General features: G+C 33.6%; 1 protein-coding gene across 1 annotated transcript; it reads right to left on the bottom strand.

Annotated features, from left to right (window-relative positions):
• Positions 1–17853: 17853 nt before the first annotated feature.
• On the bottom strand, positions 17854–22706 carry LOC149233400 (transcription factor bHLH27-like). Its single transcript, XM_089376729.1, has 4 exons — positions 22091–22706; positions 18962–19183; positions 18422–18589; positions 17854–18222 (listed from the first exon to the last, which is right to left on the bottom strand). The coding sequence occupies exons 1-4, from the start codon at positions 22658–22660 to the stop codon at positions 18133–18135; spliced, it is 1050 nt and encodes a 349-aa protein (XP_089232855.1). The 5' UTR covers positions 22661–22706; the 3' UTR covers positions 17854–18132.
• Positions 22707–23677: the final 971 nt, after the last annotated feature.

Here is a 23677-nt window from a genome sequence, read left to right as displayed (position 1 = left end):
TTGAAGAATACTGCAGATGCATTGAAAAAATCTGTGAGCTGTAAGAAGTTCTCTTGGTGTAGAGAAACAATGGGCATTGCAGGGCTGGATAAATGACTAAGCTCTCTTGTGGCCCCTTGTGGAAAGAAAACAACAAGTGGGAGAATGTTGGGTTGTGTTATATTCTTTCCACGACTAGCCCACATAGTTAACCCGGGGGTTTGAGGGGGTGTGGAGCCCCCCCTTCGTCGCGTTGATTGCGTAGTGGGGGGGTCACAGGGAGATTGAGGGGTGTAGGTAACCCCCCTCTATGGGGTCCAGTGCAGCGCCCTGGAAAATTTTGTTTTTTGGACCCTATATTAGGTTGGGCGGGCCTACCTATGTTTTTGTGCATGATTTTCGCACATGGTTTTGGACGCCATGGTTTTTGGTCCATGGTTTTGGACATGATGGTTTTCGTTCCATGGTTTTGGATGCAATGGTTTTTGGTCCATGGTATTGGATGCTTTGGCATGTATAAATATGTATTGTAACATTGAAAGGAACATAATGAAAAATCAAGCTGGTAGTCCTGGTTTTGGGATCCAGGGGAAATCTCTGTGTATATGTGTTTTATGTGTTATGCTCTTGGATTGTTTATTTTTTGTTGTTAGAATTCGTATGCAGGTAATTTCTGTACGGGGTAAAAACCTACAAAGGTTCCACTGATATCTGCATTGTGAGAGGCATTTCATCGACCGAAATTGGCCTCCCCATTCTTTGACAGGAATCACAACTTGAAACAAACCTTTTAGCATCTTTGAAAAGAGTGGGCTAATAACATCCCGCATGTAGGACCTTATAGGCTATCCTTTTATCTACAAAGTTCCTCCCATATGGCTCATTGTGGCAAGCCTTCAAAACATCAAACATCTTATCTTCCTGCACACATCTTCTCATAATTAAATTAGGTCATGTGAGGAACGGTTCCCTATCTATCCAATAATAATGGTCACTTCGCTGCACAATGTTATGTTTTTCCTTGTCAGAAAGATTTTGTGGTTGCCTTCTTGTCACCAGGTAGCTAGCCATGTCAACGAACCAGGGAGTGAATGTTGAAACAACGAAAAAATCTTCATTTGGAAAATCATCTGAAATGGGTGTTGAAGCTCTATCTTGGGCAATGTTCATTTGGGATAAGAAATATGTAGCCAAATTGTCTCATCTAAGCCTATCAATCATAGTGATATTAAATTCTTGTAACAAAAGTAACCATCTCGTAATTCTTCCATTATTAATAGGCTTATTCATAAGAAATCTAATGGCAGAATGATCAGTATGGATGAAAGTCTCATAATCGATAATATAATGCCTAAATTTGTTGATGGCATGAACGACTGCTAATAACTCCTTTTCAGTGACTCGATAATTTAGCTCTGTGGGTGAAAAATTCTTGCTAACAAAGTAAATAGCATAAGGAAAGTGATCCTCCCTTTGACCCAACACAAATCCAAGTGCAGTGTCTAATGCATCAATGAAAATGTGAAATGGGAGAGACTAGTTTGGTCCCCTCAATACTGGAGCAGTAGTCAAATTTTCCTTTAATTCTTGAAAAACATTCTGACATTGAGTATCCCATAAAAAATCAGCATCTTTAGTACAAAATTTAAACATAGGTGCTGCAATTTTAGTAAAGTTTTCAATAAATCTCTTGTAGTACACTGAATGCCCCAAGAAACTTCTTACCTCTTTTTGCAACGTGGGAATTGGAATGTGTGATATTACCTTTATTTTTGTAGGGTCAAATTTTATCCCTTCATGTGATAAATGGTGTCCCAAAAAAATTCCCCTAGTTTGCATCATTTTTCATTTAATACTACTAAGGGCCAATTGAGCCTGTTGGCAATGAATCAATACTTTTTCCAAATTTTCCAAAGCTTGTTGAAAATCATCCCCATATACCGTGAAGTCGTCCATATAGATTTATACATAGTCACGTATAAGATCAGAAAAGATAGCTAAAATAGTTTGATGAAAGGTAGCTAGGGTGTTACATCAACCAAAAGGAAGAAATTGGTGGGCATTGGTTCCCCATGGGCAGGTGAAAGTAGTCTTTTCTTGATCTTCTAGGGTTATTTGAATCTGATTATAACCGCTATATCCATCCAGAAAAGATAAGTACTTTTTCCCTGACAATGTATCAAGTACCTAATAAATAAAAGGTAAAGGAAAATAGTCCTGCAATGTAGCCTTATTCAACTCTCTGTAGTCCATGTAGATTCACCATTTCCCATTTTTCTTCGGGACTACCACCAAGGGTGATACCCATTTGCTGTCAGAAATAGGGTAAATGAAATCTACACTTAAAAGTTTTTGTAATTCATCCTTAACAATTTCTTTTAGAGTTGGGTTCATTCATCTTTGTGACTGCCTAACAGGTCTAACTTCTTCATTTGTATAAATATGATGTACACAAGTGTCAGGATGAATACCTTTCATGTCCAAATAATCCCAAGCAAATTCTCCAGACTTCTTTTGAACCATATTCAATACCTGTTGTTTCTATTATGTACTTAATTTTTTACCAATGTACAATGTTTTTCCAGCACTAATTTCAATGGGTTCAATACTTACTTCATTGTTTCCTTCTAAGGATTCCATAGTATATTATCCAAACATAGCACAGTGACAAGTTTCTTGAAATTCATTATTGAAAACATGATGATAACCATTAAAAGATACAGGATAATTAATACAATTAATATAAGACAAAAACTGTTTCAAAACAAGTTCTTCTGATTGTTCCTGAAGTCCCCAAGATTGTTCTAGAGTTAATAAGGGAAGAATATAGTCTTCCTCTCCATAGGGGTTCTCTAGCCAAATAGGTACTTCAGTGGCCATTTGGGCAAGTGGAAAATAGTTAATTCCTAATTTTGTAATCCATTAGAAATAATCATTTCCCCATTTATGCACCCAATGACAACATCGATGGTGGCCAGCCAAGGTCAACCTAAGACTAATGGATGTCCATGTTTGTAATTCTTTGGATAAATTACAACGAAATCAATTGGGTATTCCCAGGAAGCTATTGTTACCAGTATGTCTTTTAGGATCCCCACAGGTTTAACGATGGACTTATCTGCCAGATCCAACACTATGGGTGTAGGCATGACTCCTTGTAGTTGTAGTAATGTCATGGTTTCAACCGTCATGGCATTGATGGATTCTCCTAAGTCTACAAGGGTATTTGGTAGAAGAGTTCCATTGATTTCTATTGTGACTACAGGGTTCCCTGGATCATTATATTTTAGTGGCAAACCAGATATCATTTCTATCATTTGGCTTATTATTTTAACATTCTAATTTTTGTTTTTCTTCCTTCCTAGATTTTTGATGCAAAGGTCCTTAATGATCTTGGTGTAGATAGGAATGTCCTTAATAACTTGCAACAAAGGTATTTTTATGCAAACATTCCTTAATTTAGATTCCAAATCATATTCCATGGGAGTTTCAGTTTTCTTGACAAGCAATCTTTCCAGGTAAGGAGGCTCCCTTGGTTCTTCTAGTTCACTGTCTTTTCGATTTTCTGATTTCTGGTGAGTTTTATCCTCAAGTTCCACTTGAGGATCCTCCTCTTGAATAATTACAGTTGATTTTTCTTTATTAATTGTCTTTCCCGATCTTAGTTGAATTTCATTAACATGAAAAGAAGTAATGACATATGTAGGGAAAGGCTGTAATTCCATATTTTGTACAGGTTGTGGAGGCCTATTATTAGGATTAGTAATTGGCTGTGTAGGAAACTGAGTTGGCCGAGGTGGATTAAATGATTGTTGTGCCTATTGTCAGTGTGGATTAGAGCTTGAAGGTATGGGTAGGTGTTCTTGTACTTGAGGAGGCAATGATAATGAAGGTTGCTGATAATAAGTTAAGCTATATCCTTGCTGAAATGGACGCATATTAGGTGTATAGGGCATGTTAGGTGGGCATTGATGTTGTTAGTATGGATGGTTTTGAGGTTGAAATACATTCCCATAAAAATTTCCTCTCCACCCCTCATTCCAAGGTGCGTTTTGAGGTGGTTTTGGGGGCCACAGGGGGTAAGATGATATAGATTTCCATGATTGGTTTTGGGGAAATCCTTGTAAATTAGGTTCTTGATAAATATTTTGATTTGGCCCTCTCCATGATGACTTCCTATTTGCTTGCGGAAAATCATTAATTTCTGCCCCTCCGTTGTAAATGGCTTGTAGTCTAGGAAGGGATGGGAATTGATTAGTGGTATGATCTCATGTGAAAATCCCACACACCTCAACCATATTAATGGGACATTCCCTTTCAGCATGCTTATGCTTGCATTTAGGACATAAAATTGACAAAAAAACTTTTTCCTCTTCTTGTTTTCTTTTAATTTTTAGAATATCAAGTTGGTCACTAATGGTGTTTAAGATATTTGTTTTGAAATTTTTCAGAAGGTTTCCTAACTCAACCCTAGTGACAACATTTTGTACATATTTTGAATTTTTAGGCACATAATCCCTTGAATTGTCCTAGATTATTTTGCCTACCTTAGCTTGATTTCTAGAAAAGGTTCGACATAATTCAGTTATTTCGGCAAATTCTTTTCTATAAATGTCACCGAAACTTAGGATATTAAGTGTTTTAGTGCACTCTTCCCTTAACCCCTTTAGAAATACAAACCTAAAGGCTCTTTCATCTAAGCTACCCACTCGTGACTTATGATAGTTATAAAGGAACCTTTCCAGGTATTCCTCAAAACTTTCATCCTCCATCTATGCATCCTAAATATATCATTAACATATCTACTTTTATAATAGTCTTCATAGTTTTTAAGGAAGGCATATTTCATTTCATCGCAAAAGTAAATGGTGTGCTCTCCCAGGCTCATGAACTATCTTAGGGTTGAGTCTTTTAAGGTGACAAGGAATAATTTAAGCTTGTGTGCATCGTCATAATAATTATAACTTCTGCAAAGAATATTGAATTCAAATAAAAATGTGTGAGGATATTTAGAGGACATACCATGAAAAAGTGGAAGAGATGCCAACGATATGTCCTTCATAGTGATATTTCTGTTAATGTCCAGAATAGGAAATCATAAAGTCAATTATGTATCGTCTTCTTTCTCCTCAGGACCTCCTCTTGGTCCATCCCTTCGATCATTGTTCCCTCCAAACAAGGTGTGTATTATGTCATTATCTCTAGGGTGATTTTCCCCATTGTTTTTGTTTTCCTCCCCTCCTTCGTTGTTAGCCATTCTTACTATAAGTTCAGAAGTAGGCTTTAGTACAATGGTTTGGCTGGAAGAAGACTTAGCTAGGTTGAGCCTAATGTAACCGGGCCCTAAGTCTCTGCGAGGTCCTCCTTCTGCAGATTCCACTTCTGAAACTAGAACCAATTCTATACCTACAACAGTTCCCAAGGAAATTTGTGTTTGTTGTAGTATGCTTTGGGGTTGTTCAACCTCTTTTGATGCAGTGTCTCTTTTTTCTTATGCCACTTTGTTGGTGGAGCTTTCTCCCTCCTCTCTGATACCTACGTAATGATTAGTTGAATTAGTTGGAGGTGTTTTTATGGGACCAAATATTCCTAAAAATGATTGTGTTCTTGAAATAAATCTACCTTTGTTATCCCTAAGCCTACCTTTACTTTTACACGCAAGAAAATAAAATACTACAAAGATTCACCAAAGACAACCAGACTTTGGAGAAACCCCACCATAGTGGATGCATGGCTCTCCACTCACGTCTTAACCATACACTCTTCGCCCTCTGATCATTCTGCAAAATATTAAACACTCATGAATTTTAAAGATATTGTTACTTGGACCATTTGCAACTCCCCGAAAATAATGCCAAAAATGTTGGGAGTTTTATTTGTCGTTTAATTCCCCTAAATTAAATTATCGACTGAGGTTCATAAACTTTGAGTTACAGTGTGTTTCGATTTAGGTTTCGAATAATTTAGTACATAATGGAGTATGAAACGTTTAATCGCTACTTTCCATAAGATGAAGTGAAGAAACCTATTATCCTATAGTTAAATATTTGTTATATAAAAAATTTAATTACCATTCTAATTTAATCCTGATTTATCTAACTCAAAAACTTACTTCAGAAATGAATCAAGCAAACACCCTAATTTAAAATCATTACACAAATTCTTTGAAGATTATTGTACAACATTCAAGTCTTGGCACAGACAATACAAATCACTGTTATAAGAAATATAAATTGTTGCATAAATAGTTCAAACCACTATGCAAATAAAACAAATCACTGCACAACAATACTAATCACTATTCCACACGACCAATCTTCGTTCATGCAAGACTAATTCCAATCACCATTTAAGAAATATTCATCACAACTCAAGCAATATGAATCACTAACCTCACTCCAAGCAAAGTTAATCTTAATTCAAGCAAAACTCAGTTTCAATCCAAGTAAAACTTAATTTCAATCCCTGGGATATATAAGAAAAACTAAAGAATTGACTCCTTGATCCTATCTAGCTCACACATTTACTTTTGAAGAACCTCAAAAGAAACAAAAAGACAATTTAAATCAATGTTCTCATGCTTTAACACACTCAGATTTGAGAGACTTCAAAGATCAACGCTTATATTCTAACTCGAAATCGTTCCAAATAAACTCAAAAAGTCTATCCTAAGCAAGAAGCCTTTTATAAAAAGAGTGACAACCTATATTCTCGACAAAATTTCACTACAATTACATGGAATTTCGAAGATATGCTATAACACTCAATCACATAATCTTCATTAATGAATAATGTTTTGCCTGACTGTTTCTGAATACTTCCTCATAAAACACAATGTTCAAGAACCCTGCGTTGTTGATAAATGCACATAATCAATATGAAAAGACCAGATTTAATTGGATCAACAGGTTAAGCTCATAGTGCGGTTGTCCTTTTTCATAACTCGTTGAGATTAGAAAAAACATCCTTTTAAGTATTCTGAACCAAATAAGTATGATGAAGGGATCATTCAAACATAAGAAACACTAAGAAACATTGTTCCTCTGTACGCAAGACTTAAGGGTGTACACTCTTCCAGATCCAAGGCAACCAAAACAAGCAATTTAAGTACAGAATTAGTAAATCGAAGATCTATTGGCAAACAACTCTTAAAACAAAATATGAACTTTGAATCTCAAAAACACACCTCATACAATTTATATCGATTACATGACTCATTTCCTGGTGGTGGTGGGCCCTTGCCACTTCCCGGATCAAGTCTTAAACTAACTCAATAACTTAGAAATCAAAAACCATAATGCTTATAGGAAATAAATGTCGGAACCAAATATTAAGATTCAATGGATCATAAATTCAAACAAGAAATATGCCAGTCTCCAATGTCTTCTGAGAATATAACTCTTACAAAAAGTGATGCATATGATACTTTCAGCTAACTACATACAAAAATCATTAGGCTTTATATAAAGTTCAACCGATGGTAAAACAATTGCAACTAACTAACTGAGAAAAGTAAACACATAATGTCATAATCCAAGTCTTTGTCACTTTAATAATGATATAAAATGTGTTGTTGTATATTCTTTTTAATAAAGGAAAAATATATAACCCACATGTAGTGTGGGTTATTGTAATATATTTTATATATATAATACTGCCATTGGTCACCTTTTGACAATGACGAGGTCCATTGGGTGCCCTTGGGACTTTGACTTGAACGTTTGAATAGTGTACGAGCTCACAAATTTGATACTACACATTGGTCTTTGATAACAAAATCAATGGTGTTCTTTGACAACAATGGACACAAAAGGGTACGAGAGCTTAGTGAGGAAATATTTTTATAACAAAAACTCATACACTCATCTATTTTTTCTTTTGGTTAAAGGACTTGAATAATTGTCATGGAAATTCGATGCATAAGAGACACTAAACTCTTTCTTTTCTTCAATCACAAGAAAACCTATAGGACAAGTCAGGTCACATTTTAAAAAATGGAGCTGGGGAACATAGTGGGTGAAAGTAATAATTATAATTCATTATTATAATACTAATTATTATTATTAATTATTGTATTAATAATAATAATTAATAATAATAATAATTACTATTAATATTAATAATAATTATCATATTAAATTAAAAGTAACTAATTATTAAAATATTATAATTAATTAATTAAAATTAAAATTAATATTAATTTTTAATTATGATAATTTATATTAATTTAAATCAATTAAGTAACTCATCATTAAAAAGAGAGCCGACATTCATCTCAATTTACTCTCCTCATTACTATTTAATCTCTCAATTAAGCTCTTCTTCTATCAAACATTCAAGTTGTCCTGATGATGGATCCCGGTTGGGATTTGAAACGTTGACAGAAAATGGTTCTTACTGTGGATTCTCCGGTAACTAAGTCAAAAGAAATAAACCATAGAGGTCTTAAATCCAGTGCTATGAGGTGTACGAAAGACCAACTTTATAATGCCATTTATTTATTTATTTATTTCAAATTTAAAAATTAGCCTTAAGATAATAACAACAAATTCTAGATACATAAACCAAACTAATATTTAGATAAATAGTAAGAGAATGTGATTTAAGTTATGATATTGCAATTTTAAGCAAAAAAGTATTCCACTTTATTCTAGTCATACGTTAGCCACATACATTATGAAAGTCACATATTAAACAAAATATATCAACATTAGAAACACAAAAATTGTAATGTACCTATGTCAATAGCCCATAAATTTACAATCAACCATCATATCATTCACTTTTACAAAATGGTAACTACAGACACAACAACAATTATATAATAGACTTTATGTATACATGAGGTATCGTTCACCAAGGAGTTGAGATTCAAACTCGAATTTCTTGTTGCTTGTGTTCCCATGTTTCTATCCACATTCACGTAGGAATGTTGATGCATCCACATTGAACATTATTGACTCATCAGTTGACCTCCTGACCTACTCCTTGGGTACTCTTCTTCCCGATGGACCCCCGAGATGAAATGGGGATGTAAGTAGAGGAAAAATACATTCTGATGGAGGAGAGCACTCTTAGCTCAAGAGTCCCCTCTCTTTTGACCTCCACCTCACCAAAGCCACTATGGGATTCATAGTTACTCATAATAACATTATCTAATCCATCCAACAATAGGGAAAAAAGAGGTCCCTCGCCCATAGGTTGCTCCTTTTTTTATAGGAGGCTTCATAGGTGACACTTGGTACTTCATGCAAAAAGAATTATCTTTATTAATATAGAAGTTGGATTATTCACCCATCGACATGTTAGCCTCTCACCAAGCTCTCCTAAATTATCTACCTAAATTCTTATTCAAAAATAATATTTTTCCTCACCCCAACATGAGTCCCTATTTCTTCTCCTAGTTGTCTCTACTACTAAATTCCCTCTTTTATACTCCTTAATTTGTGTTCATTACTAAAGTCAATTGGTAGGTATTATATTTTTTTCTCCTAATACACCATAGTTTTATTAAATTTGACTCTTAGATGGAGATCCTTGTGTTGGCTATTGCCACATGGAGGTTCTCTCATGAAATTAATTTTTTTCTAATTAAACTTATTATTCTTTATTTTAATTCACCACCCTCTTTTCACCACTCTATGTCCCAACTCCCCAACCCCCTCCCAGAACCCTCGAACCCCCCTTATTATTAAACACTTATGTAATTTGAAGTTACTTTATATGCACATTATCTACCTACATTTTCCAAATGTGAGAAGGGTAGAGTTCTCAATTGATCCAATATTTTTATTTCTTCCTATTCTTCCTTTTCCCCAAGATTTATTCTTGATTTAGATAACTTGGTTCTAAAACCTCATTTACCACATTATGTGAATTAGTATGATTATCATATCTTAATCATATTTCAATAGTTTCTTCTTTTTGCCAAGGGTGTCAAGTCATTCATGCCCTTCAAGAAATTTCTTTCAAAGTTCCAATGGTACCACATAAATCATTTTTTCTTTGCCAAGGGTGCCAATTCGATCATGCCCTTCAAGAACTTCCCTTGATGTTCCAATGATGCCACATTGCTTTCCCTTCAAGCATCCAATGAATACAAGGGGAAACACTAGGTGCGATGATGGAGATTGTTATCCTCTCCTATGTTTCCCTCTATAGTGATACTAATGGTGTTAGGGATCAAGGAATCCACCTTGATGTGCACCCCCAGTAAAATCCTCATGAGAATCCTAATCCGAGGTATACCCCCACGACATCGTGATCTTCAAGGCAAAGGTATCCCATCACCTTTTGAGCCCAAGTCACAATGGGAGTGCTAGTGAGTGGCATTAGGCGAATTATTCCACCCCTCCCTTGAAGTTCCATTGGTTGGGTGTGTTTTATATTCTCTCCACGACTAGTTGCACGTGTGGGGGGTCGCATTCCCTATTCGTTGTGCTGGGCATAGCATGGGGGTCATAGGGGGGCGCAACCCCCCCTGTCGAGAGGTTTCAGGGGGGGTGGTAGCCCTCCTACATGGGGTCTGGGCAAGTGCTTTGAGATTTTTTTTTTTTGGACCCAATATTAGGGGGGTGGACCTACCTATGGTTTTGTGCATAGGTTTTGCACATGGTTTTGAGCATGATGGTTTTCTTCCCATGGTATTTTCTAATCTAGGGTTAATGGATTGGGCTTTATGAATGATTAGACATGTATATATATGTATTATAACATTGAAAAGAATATAACAAAAAATAAATCTGGTGGTCCTGATTTTGGGATTTAAGGGAAATCTCTTTGTATTTGTTTTATATTATCATCATTGTTTATTTTCTATTTTTAGAATTAGTCTGCACGTAATTTCTGTACAGGGTTAAAACATACATTTGGTTTCAGAGTTGTTTTAGCTTCAAGGGGATGCTTTTGCTACTGAGGGGTTTTTCTCGAGCCTATGGTAGACGATGTTTAGTGGGAGATCTACGTAATCGATTCTTGTGGTGAAAGAATATGGCGAGCAGTGGAAAGATAGAGATCGAGAAATTTATTGGTCGGAGTTTTGAGTGTTGGAAAATCAAGGGAGAGGATCTGCTGGTGGATATATATCAATGTATCATGGTAGATCTGGGTACTAAACCAACGACAATGTCAGATGAAGACTGGAAAAACTTGGATCGGAAAGAAAAGATCACAATATGGTTGTGTATCTCAAATTCAATATTGTTGAATGTATAAGGGGATGCTACAACGAAGGCTTTATGGGACAAGTTAGGGACATTATACCAATCTAAGTCTATAGTGAACAAATTGTTCTTACAAAAATAGTTGTATAACCTGAGGGTGAGGGATGGATATTTGGTGACAGAGCATTTGAACACTGTTAGTACTATGGTAAGTCAGTTTTTATCTATTGATATTAAAACTCTGGATGAAGATAACTGCATCAGTTTGTTATGTTCTCTACCATATTCGTGGGATATTCTGGTTGTTGCAATATGAAGAAATATAACTACCTTGAAGTTTGATGAAATAGTCTCATCCTTGTTGTTGGAGGAGATGAGATGGAAAAATATGGAGGGTCAGAATGGAGATGCCTTCTCTCTACAAGGATGGTCGCAGAACAGAAACAAAAATAATTCCTCATGTGGGAGATATAAATCTCCAGGAAATCTTATAAAGATGTGCTGGAAATGCGAAAAGGAAGGGCACTTCAAAAAGGACCGTAGATATAAAGCTCTTGAGAAAGGAAAAGGATCTGATGATGCTCCTTTTACAGAGGAAAAAACCAGCTCGAATGAAGGTGGGGATGTGTAATTGGCTTCTTCTTCAAGTACAAATGTAGATCATGAGGCATGGTTGATTGACTCAGGTGCATCCTTTCACCTCACTCCCCATAGGGAGTGGTTTCGCAAGTATGAGAAATATGATGGTGGTGATGTCTTCTTAGGGGATGACATGAAGGCTAGAATCATTAGACACAGAAAATTCAAGTTGATGTTGAAAGCTGGAAGGATTAGGACACTTCCATGTGTTCTACATATTCCTGCATTAGCCAGAAATCTGATTTTTGTAACCAAGATGGATGATGCAAGTGTAAAAATAGTGTTTGAGAAAGATACATGCAAGATGGTTCAGGGGGAACTGGTATTGATGCAAGGAGTTCATATTGAAACTTTGTAAAAGCTTCTAGGTAGTGTTTTTATTAATGGGTGCAACAATGTTGTGGTTCCTGAAAGTTGAGAAGAAAATCTAGTGGTCTCTGGAGAAAAGACCATGCTCTGGCATCAAAGGCTTAGACATATTGGAGAGAAGGTCCTTCAAATACTTCATGGTAATGGTATGGTAGAAGGTATGTCTAATTTTTCTCTGGATTTCGATTTCTATGAACATTGCATATATGGGAAGCATAATCAGGTGAGTTTCCTCTCTGGTGCGAAGAGGGCGAAAGGGATATTAGAGCTTGTGCACAATGATGTGTTTGGACTTGTGTCGGTTCCATCGATGGGTAAGTATGTGTACTATATATCATTTATAGATGACTTCTCAAGGAATACATGGATATATTTCCTTAGGATGAAATATGAAGTCTTTGAAAGGTTTAAAGAATTTAAGGGTCTGATGGAACACTAGACAAAGAAGAAGATAAAGGTGTTAAGGACAGATAATGGTGGAGATTTGCAAGAAGGAATTTGAAGAGTTCTGTAAGAAGTGTGGTATATCACGGAAGAAGACTACTCCATACACACCTCAGCAAAAAGGAGTTGCGGAAAGAATGAACCATATGTTGATGGAAAAGGCAAGAAGCATATTCAATGGTGTCAGATTAGAACAAGAATTATGGGTAGAGGCGGTGGAGATTACATGTTACTTGGTTAATAGATCACCTTCATCACGTTGGAGGATAAGAATCCACATGAGGTATGGACTGGTAAGAAACCCTCTCTTTCACATCTGAGGGTATTTGGCTATGATGCATATGTACATGTTCCAACGGAGAAAAGAACCAAGTTGGATAGTAAATTTGAAAGGTGCATCTTTATTGGGTCTAAGGATGGTTTGAAATATTATAAGACTTGGAACCCAAAAACAAGGAAGTTTATCTACAACCAAGATGTGGTGTTTAAAGAGGTGAAATATTTCATTAAACATGAATTCCTACCAAAGAAACCTGAGAAGATAGAGTTTGAGCTAAAGGAGGAAGAATCATACTCTACAGTAGAACAAGAATTAGAAGATGAAGAGCCACAAACTCTAGTTGTGAGAAGATCAGTTCAAGAAAGAAGGAAACCAGAAAGGTATAGTCCATCTACTTTATGTTCAAATTTTTCTTTATCTATTACTAATGATGATCCTAGAACTGTCAGGAAGGCAGTAGATTTAGAGGATGGAAAACTCTGGAAAGAGGCCATGGTTGATGAAATGTCATCTTTGGACAAAAATAAGGCTTGGGATCTGGTGGAGTTGCCAGCTGGAAGGAAAACCCTTTGAAGAAAATGGGTGTTTAAGAAGAAGATGGATGTAGAAGGCAAGGTGGAGAAATACAAAGCTTGATTGGTAGCATAAGGTTATTCCCAGCTACCGAGAATTGATTTTGAGGTAGAATAGATGGATTTGAAGAAAACATTTCTTCATGGGGATTTGGAAGAAGAGATCAACATGAAGCAACCTAAAGGCTTTGCGATGAAGGGAACGAAAGAATTGGTATGCATGTTAAAAAAGTCTTTGTATGGATTAAAATAGTCACCAAGGATGTGGTATTAGAAATTTGATACATATATATGGGGACTTGGCTTCACCAAAAGCAAAGGGGATCAATTTGTGTATCTCAAATTAATCGATGACCATGTTATTTATCTGGTCTTGTATGTGGATGATATGTTGCTGATTGGAAATGACAAAGATATTATGTAGGATTTGAAGACCCAATTGTCCTCCAAATTTGATGTGAAGGATCTTCATGCTGCAAACTATATTTTGGGCATGGAAATTAAATGAGATCAGGCAAAGAGGAAGCTCTGGTTAAACAAAAGGAAGTATGTCGAGAAAATACTGCATAGAATTAATATGCATGATAGTAAACTAGTGAAGGTTCCTATTCCTTTAGGTGTAAATTTATCCGCTGAACGATGTCCCATGACACAAGAAGAGGAAGAGGACATGTCCTATGTTCCATACATAAGTGCAGTCGGTAGCATGATGTATGCAATGGTTTGTACTAGACCAGACATTGCACATGTAGTGGGAGTATTGAGCAGGTTTATGTCAAAACTAAATAAGGAGCATTGGACAATAATGAAGTGGGTTTTCAGGTATTTACGTGGCACTAGTTATTATGGTTTGTGCTACCAAGGAATATCGGGATTGGACAGGGTTTTGGACATCTGTGGCTTTGTTGATGTAGACTGGGTTGGAGATATTGATCAAAGAAGATCTACAAGTGAGTATCTATTTAACATATTTGGAGGTGCAGTCAGTTGGATGAGAAAGAGATAGTATGTAGTGGCATTTTCAACTAGAGAGGAAAAATACATGGAATCCACTCATGCAAGCAAGGAAGTATTTCGGTTGCAGAGATTGTCTTCAAGTATGGGGTTAGTACAAAAAGCTATAAGTATAGACTGTGACAGCCAAAGTGCAATATTATTGGCAAAGAATCCTCCTTATCATTCAAAGATAAAGCACATTGAAGTTCAATATCAATTTCTAAGGGATATGGTTGAGGATAAAAAGGTGTTGTTGGTAAAAGGGGGACACTTTGAATAATGTTGCAGATGCACTGATGAAGTCTATGAGCACTGAGAATTTTTCTTAGTGTAGAGCAATAATGGGCGTTTCAGGGTTGGACCAATGACTAAGCTCTCCTGTGACCCCCTGTGTGGAAAAGAAAACAACAAGTGAGAGAATGTTGGGTGTGTGTTATATTCTTTCCACGACTAGTCACACATGCGGGGAGGTGACAGGGGGGTGACAACCACCCTTTTTATTGTGTCAGGGGCAGAAGTGGGGTTTCAAGGGGGTGGTAGCCCTCCTACACAGGGTCTGGGGTAGCACCCTGAGATTTTTTTTTTGGACCCTATATTAGGTGGGCGGATCTACCTATGGTTATTTGCATGGGTTTTACACATGGTTTTGGGCATGATGGTTTTTTGCCCATGGTATTTTGTAAATCTGGTCAAGGGAACTATGGTTATGTTCTAATCCATGGTTAATGGATTGGGGTTTATGAATGCTTCAGCATGTATGTATATGTATTGTAACATCGAAATGAATATAATGAAAAATCAATCTGGTAGTCCTGGTTTTGGGATCTAGGTGAAATCTCTATGTATTTGTTTTATATTCTCTTCATTGTTTAATTCTGTTTTTAGAATTCGTCTGCATGTAATTTTTGTACAGGGTTAAAAACTACACCATCTATATGTACAACCCCATCACCCATGTATGATTCGTTTGGCCAAACAACTAACTTGTGCCTACAAGCAACTAGCATATCATTAGTATTCACAATAGAATTTTAAATTGAGCTTTAATTTTTTTTGAGACAATAACATGCAATTCAAATCAAACCAGAGGTCACTTACTCCATATATGCGAGTGCATCTGGGTAATCTCTTGCCACACTCAATAATTTTCAGTAGTATTTTTTCACAATAATAGTCACCAATCTACTTGTGTTTTCTAAATCATCATCATAACATAATCATCAACGTCTTGTTAATTATGAGCAAGAACTAATGTATATAGAGAACATCATGAAACCATCACATGATTAGACATAGTCATAAATGTAGCCATCACAACTATTATCATCTTAACATCTGCAAAATTGAAAATAATTATTATTACATCCACAAATAGTAAAAGTCTAATATCCAGATCCTCGACCTAAGGTCCTCAAAGAATAACGTATGAGCCCTAAGGTTATATCAAGGCTGACATCATATCAGGATCAGTCAACTAGAGCAGGAACTATAAGGTAGATTACAAGAACACAATGAGGTGAGAGATTTAGTCAAGCTTGAATAAGCAAATGTCCTTCCTGTCTTTGTTGCACATCTATATGATATCCTTTCTTACCACTACATTGTGCACGATGTTCCCATTCTTTGTAGTGCGCGATATGTTGTGTGGTCTTCCCATACTTGCGAAAATTCCAAAACTTTGGAGAACTTTTCCTTTGGTTACCCTTTGCTCGAACATTGAATGTGGCTTATGACCTCAAAGTTGATGGTAAAATAGAGGTGGTCAATAAGTGTCTAAGAACATATCTACAATGCTTTGGATTATATTGACAAGGATAGTGGGTCTAATGGATACTGTTTTTAGAATGTGTATAGTACCATCTATCATGGTGTTACAAAAATGCCACCCTACAAAGTTGTCTATGGAAAAATAACCACATTTATAGCCTCTTATTTACCACACACATCTGAGTATCAGGTTGTGGATTGCAAGAGATGAAATTATTTTTATACTCAAGAACAATTTTTTTTTTTGCTCAAATTGAATGGAGTAATAGGCCAATCAACATGACTTAAGAGTGTCACTTTAAAGAAGGGTATAAGTGTTTGTTTCTCTTTGCCAGTATAAGAAAAAATCCCTCAAAGAAAAGAACAACTAGAAGCTATCAACTAAATTCTATGGGAGTTATTTAATACTAAGCTACATTACACAATTCATTCACATATTGTCTTTTGCAACCCACTCCAAGATCCACCTTATATTTTAAGTTTCCTATTCGAAGAAAGTGGTTCGAAAAAATTGCAAAGTTTAGACTATCATTTTTGAATTTGATGAAGGGGGTTCCATTTGGTTATGACCCAAGTCAATACTAAACAAAAAGCAAGCATCACCTATGCTAGTGTATTATCCATGAAAACTTCATATAGAGAAGGACACAAAATCTTCATATAAAGAAATTGTTTAGTTAATATACAATAGTCATCGCCTTTGAATAAGACACACTAGGTAGTTGGTATGAAATTAATTAATATAAAATGTCATCATATTGAATAATCCCCTATGTAGTTGGTACTCATTCATGAATATGATTTACTAGATTTTTCTTAGAGAACTATGCAATTTTGTTGTTGAAAACCATTGTAATAGAGCTTTGGTCTTGGGGGAAATTTATTATATACCGTATGGGTTGTCAATACCCTATATTAAACCTTTCAAATAAATTTTAGAAATTATTTTGATGGGACTATTATACCTGTACCTTAAAAAACAAAACTATTGTGAAATTTAACATATTCAAAAAAAATTTAAAATAATTCATATTTATTCACATGAAAAATATAGATGACTTTTAAAGAGCTTATAACGGTTAATCAGAAAGTAATGACCATTGTACACAAAGGCATCCAAAATAATATAGTTCCTATATACAGACAATTTTTTTAAAAATAAAAAATACAAAGAATGATTTCTAATTTAAAATATTTATTATATTTAAAATTTTGATAAATATAAAATTAAAATAATTAATAAAAATAAAATAAAACAACACCCCACAAGTTCATTAAATCCACGTTTTCTCGACACCGTTTCTTTAAAAAGATTTCTTAATCTTACATTCCGATAATAATGTTTAAAGCTTAAGTAAAGCTTAAAAGTACAAGGTATCTAATCACAAAACCTATAACATAAAAATTTATAGGATCACATCAAAATGATTTAATGATGGAAAATGTTCACAATTTTATTTATGGATACACTTCACAGTACAATTACTCTAATGAAAACGCAAACACAGACAAATAGTCATGAGAGTATGCTTGTATTATTATTATGATAACTCTAATGAAAACGCAAACACAGACAAATAGTCATGAGAGTATGCTTGTATTATTATTATGATATAATATTTTGTTAATCAAGGTGATTAATAAAAATACATTAAGTTCTCACTGCCTAAAATGTCTTGGTATTATTATTATTATTATATAACATTTGGTAATCAAGGTGATTAATAAAAATACATTAAGTTCTCACTGCGTAAAATGTCTTGGTAAAAGTAAAGTAAACAAGTCTTCCCCTGTGTACGGCTCAAACGATCATGTTGTACGGATCCAGTTGGGCCGTACCTGGAAATAGCTTCCCAAAAATGTCCTCTAAAAGCAAAGCACAGCAAACAAGTCTGAACCTCCCTGTGCGACCAAACTGTACGGCTCAAATTGTGCCAAAGCCGTACTTGGTAGTAGCTTCCAAAATAGCTCTTTTAAGTGCACCTACTTCCAATGGCCCATGAGGCTTATTTATCTGCAGAATCGGTCACTGAATTTATAAGAGTATAGATTTTACATATTATTTTTTAGTTTCGAGATTGTGATCAAACTGTTATGTGTGGAGGTTTGGTCTTATCAATACTACATTGAAAAAAATTATGTATGTCGGAAAATTATTCTAAATAAAATTTCTTCAATCAAACTTTAATTAAAAAATCTATTTTACTTTATACCTTGACTGTGGCTGTTTTGATGATGTGGCCCTCCAGGCAAGTAAGGTGGGTGTTATAAAAGTCTAGTTGAATGGATTCAAGGGCTCCTACCAATTTCACCAACACTCCTGGCTTCCTCTGGCAGTAAATTCTGAGATGAAACATATCCTGAACCTTGGTCACATTTAACTGCAAAAATACACAAGAACAAAGAAAAAAAAATTATAAATATAGGGAAGAAAAAAGGAGAAGAAAAAAATTAATAAGTATACAAGATTTTGAAAGTTAAAAAAGTCTAAAACATTTAGTGTAACTAGACTTTAAATTTGTCCAGAAAACAATGGAAATCTGACAATTTTTTGGGAAATCTAAGTTACAGTTGTCAAGTTTCAAATTTTTTTTGATAAAATTAATCTATGTTCACTATAAAAATAAAATTCACATACTCCTAATATCATTTTTTTTTTTTGAATGACAAAATCCCCACCACTTTTTACACTAGAAGCAAATTTCTCGATAGACAAAGCCCCTAAAAATACAGGGAATTAGGGTTTGGCTTACATCAAGTGTGGGCAGTGCTAAAGCTTGGTTAGAGTTATAGCAATTCTCCACTTCGTATGATTGCATTTCGTGGACCGCATGATCTGTGTAAAGTGGCGTGGGATCATGGTGGCGGGTTATGTTTAATCGGAGACCCTCGATTTCTGCCTGCAAGTCGTTCACTTTTTTTTGCAAGTCCTGTACGTGGCTGATGGTGTCTCCCACTATGGACGCTTTGTCCATCTGCACTAAAAAACCAAAAGGTGAGTAAAAATATAAATATCCAAAGATTCCCTTTCGGTATCATATATGCATTCAAATCTGTATGAAATGGTGCGAGATGCACTTTTAATATAATATCAATAAATTTTATTGCCGAATATTAAAATGCATGAAAAGACTTTTAATATAATATCAATAATTTTTATTGGAGAAGATTAAAATGCATGAAAATAATTCATTACCCATTGCTTACTAAATTTTAAATTAAAATAAATTTAAAAATTATTAATGCATTGTTTTATTTCAACCTTTAATGTGGGAATGTTTTGTATTAATTTTAATATAATTTAAAAATTATAATGCATTGTTTTAAATTTAACCTTTAATATGGGAATATATAATATTATGTATTAATTTAAAATATTAAATTTTAAGATTAATATAATTTAAATTTTAATATATAAATTAAAAATTTATATATAGTCAAAATTGTCTTTTAAACAATAAAAAATCACATTTATTTTTGAAATTATACGGTATAAGTTAGACTATATATTATAATTTTTGGATATTAAAAAATACATAATTTAATTTTTCTAATTTAAAAAAAAATATATATGTTAATACTTGTTCTTGGAAGTAAATAAAAGTGTGTTATAAGGAAGAATAATCTATGAATTTTTGGATATTAAAGTAAATAAATGTGTTATAAGGAAGTGATCTATCCCAATCTTGAAATGAAAAAATATATATGTTAATACTTGTTCTTGGAAGTAAATAAAAGTGTGTTATAAGGAAGTGATCTATCCCAATCTTGAAAACCAGAGTTATTTCTCTGTCCTAATTAGTGTTAAGAAGAAAATGAATATTGCTAACATAAAAACTAATTCCCATGAGCTTCATAGTGAAACTAGGTGTTGATCTTCTCCCAAAATGCCATTGGAAGAAAAATTTGTCACTTGTGTTATATTAAAAGGGTTAAAAATGAAAAAAATTTTCTCTTAGATTGCCTAGCTTAATTTTGGAAATCTCTGTCACTCTACCAATTTTCTTAACCTATTAAGGCAACAAAACTATGGTGATTTGGGAACACTTCTCTCACTTTTCTTCAAACATAAAAATAATATGTTAAAGAATTTCGAATAATTCTTACCTTCTTAAGGTCCAATAGACCATATTGGTATTAGTGATAGAGTCTCTCACTTTGCAATACTAAGAGGTTTGAAGATGAAAAATGTTTTCTATTGGATTGCACCACTTTTACTCACATCCCATCTCATTTGAAAATATTTGGCACACTACCAACCTTCTTGACTTGTTAACTCAACAAAACTATAGTGATTTAGGAATGCTTATCTCCCTTTTTTTTTATCATAGAAATAAAATCTTAAATAGTCTCATTTAATCTCATGTTTTCTTAAGGTCACATAGACCATATTAGTCTTAGTGGACTTTAATACCTTAACTTAAATATAGCTTAATTAAGCTAAAAAATATGAAAACAAAAAATTCATCACAAAAATAAAACATTTAATAAAATATTGTATCGTTGAATACCATTAACAAAAATTAAGAAATATGATTAATTAATATTGTTTATATTAATATATATACACTTTAATATATAGATTTATTATATATGTATATTTTATTAATATATATAATATTTTATAATTAAATTTATTAAAATATGTTTTTAATATAATAACAAGAGTTACATATTCGCAAGTAATTGCTACTTAGTTTAAATATAGTTTTAATTAAATTAAAAACAATAAACACAAAAATAAAACTACTAATAAAATATTGTTAAATATCATCACTAAAAATTAAGAAATGTGATTAACTAATATTATTTATATTAACATATATACATTTTAATATATATGTTTATATATGTGTTTTACTTTTTATTAATATATATAATTTTTATAATCAAATTTATTAATGTATGTTTTTAATATAATAATAATAATAAATCACTTAATTGAAAATATGGAAAAAAAACTGTAAGTCATGAAATAATAAAAGAAGAAGAAAAGTTGGATAAGAAGGAAATAAAAGTAAATATGAAAAATTAGTAACTAATAGAAATGGAAGTTACTAAATAACCCATAATAAAACCTTAACCAATCACATTACAAATAAATAAATTTAAATAATAATAAAAAATAACAAAAATTGAATTCCGAATGTTAAAATTTTTGGTGAAAGACAAACTAATAAGTAATTACCATATTGAAAATATGGACAAAAAATTATTATTAATAAAAAAAAGGAAAAAAATAAAAAATAAAAAGCAAAATAAAACCCACCTAAAAAGCTTTCACAAAAAACAAAATACAATACATGCAGCAAGCATAATAAATTATCTTAAATTAAAAATATGGGCAAAAAGTTATAATTAATATAAAAAAGAAATAAAAAACAAAAAGTGAAATAAAAATAAATAAAACTAAAAACAAAAAATTAATAACTAATAAAGATAAAAATTACTAAAAAAAAATAAATTTCAATAAAATCACATTATAAATAAATATTTTTTAAATAAAAATAAATTTTTCAATTCACAATAAATAAATAAAAGCAAGACATAGGTATGATATTATTTATTTATAATAAAAAACAAAAACAACACATTTATTTGTAATCAGTGAATTAGAAAGTAGAATTGAAAAATCGTTCATATAAAAAATTAATTAGTTTAAATTTTACTCATCGAGTACTTCGGAACATGGAAGGCCACTTGAAAAAAAAAACAGTGACATGTAAAAGGCAGCCAGGCCAGTTGCAGAACAAAACAATTTTGCGCTTGTAAGTTTTTGCTCAATCCAATTGCTCTGCGGCTTACAGGTCTTCAAGAAAATTAATGAAAACATGGTATATTATTGCATCGCGTCAATATGGGATCAGAAAATTCATGAGCACCTTTGTGATCTTTGGAACGAGGGAGCGTAAAGCATAGAGCTTTTCATTCAGTTGGCTGCGTCGCTTCCGTTCCGAGACCAATGCCTTGGGCTGTGCGTTCTCATCTAATTCCTCCTTCAAATCATCCATTTCGTCGGACGAATATCCGCAATTTGGCTCCTTTCTGTCGACTCTTCCCTGAGGAGCAGAATCGCCATAGAGATTATTCTGTTGAAAGGAGGGGTGATTCTGCGTGAAATTCTGAGTCCCGTTTCTTCTCAGGGGCTCACTGACTTCATGAACAAGAGGGGGCTGGAAACTCTGAGCGGGATTTACAGGCAAATCGTGTGATGCCCACAAAGAATCACTGGTATCGAAACTCCACCCTTCCAGGTCCACGGCATGGGAAGAGGGGGAGATGGGCACTAGAGATCCTGCGTTGCAGTTCCCCTGCATGAGATCTGCGCAGAATAACAAGCCGTTCTGATCGCCGGCGGCGGCTTCCATGAATGCGAGGGTATTGGAATCAATGATGCCAAAGGAAGAATCAGCGCAAATCCTGGATATTCCTCCCCTTCCGGTGTGCTCCATTACGTGCACAATACCGCGCAGGCACTCGTTTGCCGATAAGTCGAGATTGAAGAGTCGGGCCAACGGCGCGTGAGCTTTTACTTGGATTCCTAACCCTATTTGAGATTCTAATTTATTAAAAACAAAAAAGTTGGTCACACTTATTTTTTTGTTTTTGAGATAAAGCATTTTTTGGGAAAAGTTTTATTAAATTATAAATCAATTTAAACCATACAAAACTCTTCTTTCCATGTTGGAAAATTCTCATAATCCAAAAAATTATTATAGAATTAGAGAGAGCGAATCCTGCTCCATCGAAGCAAATGTTAGCATGGTTGGTGGACTGAATAGTAAATAAAGAAGTGGACCATATTTTGGATAGTGGGACCAAGCATTTCCAATGGCCAACAAATTTGATCAATCTTATCAACACTTACATATAAAATAAATAGTTCAAATAATATAAACATAGCTCGAATGAGAGCTAACGACTAGGTCGTTGATGGGTGTATTTAAAAGTTGATCCCAAGATTATTTTTTTTAAAGAGTAGGAAAAATTATTATAATTATTATAAGTGGTCAAATTAAGAATCAAATTTTTGTTGTTTATCAAAATTATTATACTTATTATAATTTATAAAAATAATATGAATATAAAAATATCAATATTATATGTATATTATGAGAAAGTGAATTTTTTATTATTATAAAAAGTTTATTATTTAGATTCAGTAGATTTATTTTATAAATGTGGTATAAATTAAAAAAATATTAAAGTAAAATAAAATATAAAATAAAATAATAATATGTTTTTATTAATGCTTATTTTTAATATATAATTTATTTTAGGACTTTTTTTTGGATGATCAATTTACTACTTCAGGTTTATTATCAAGTTTTACATATTTTTTTTATGGTCTAAAGATTGTGAAAATGTTTATACTTTAACCCTCACAATACTCTAGCTCAATAGATGCATGATTCACAAGCTACATGATGAGGTGGATATGCATTTAAACATGCTTGGTACACTCATGG

This window comes from Pinus tabuliformis, chromosome J (assembly GCF_031772625.1).
Source record: "Pinus tabuliformis cultivar Carrire ecotype Pingquan chromosome J, CPIR1, whole genome shotgun sequence".
Taxonomy (NCBI): Eukaryota; Viridiplantae; Streptophyta; class Pinopsida; order Pinales; family Pinaceae; genus Pinus; species Pinus tabuliformis.
This window is presented reverse-complemented; position numbering and strand designations above follow the sequence as displayed.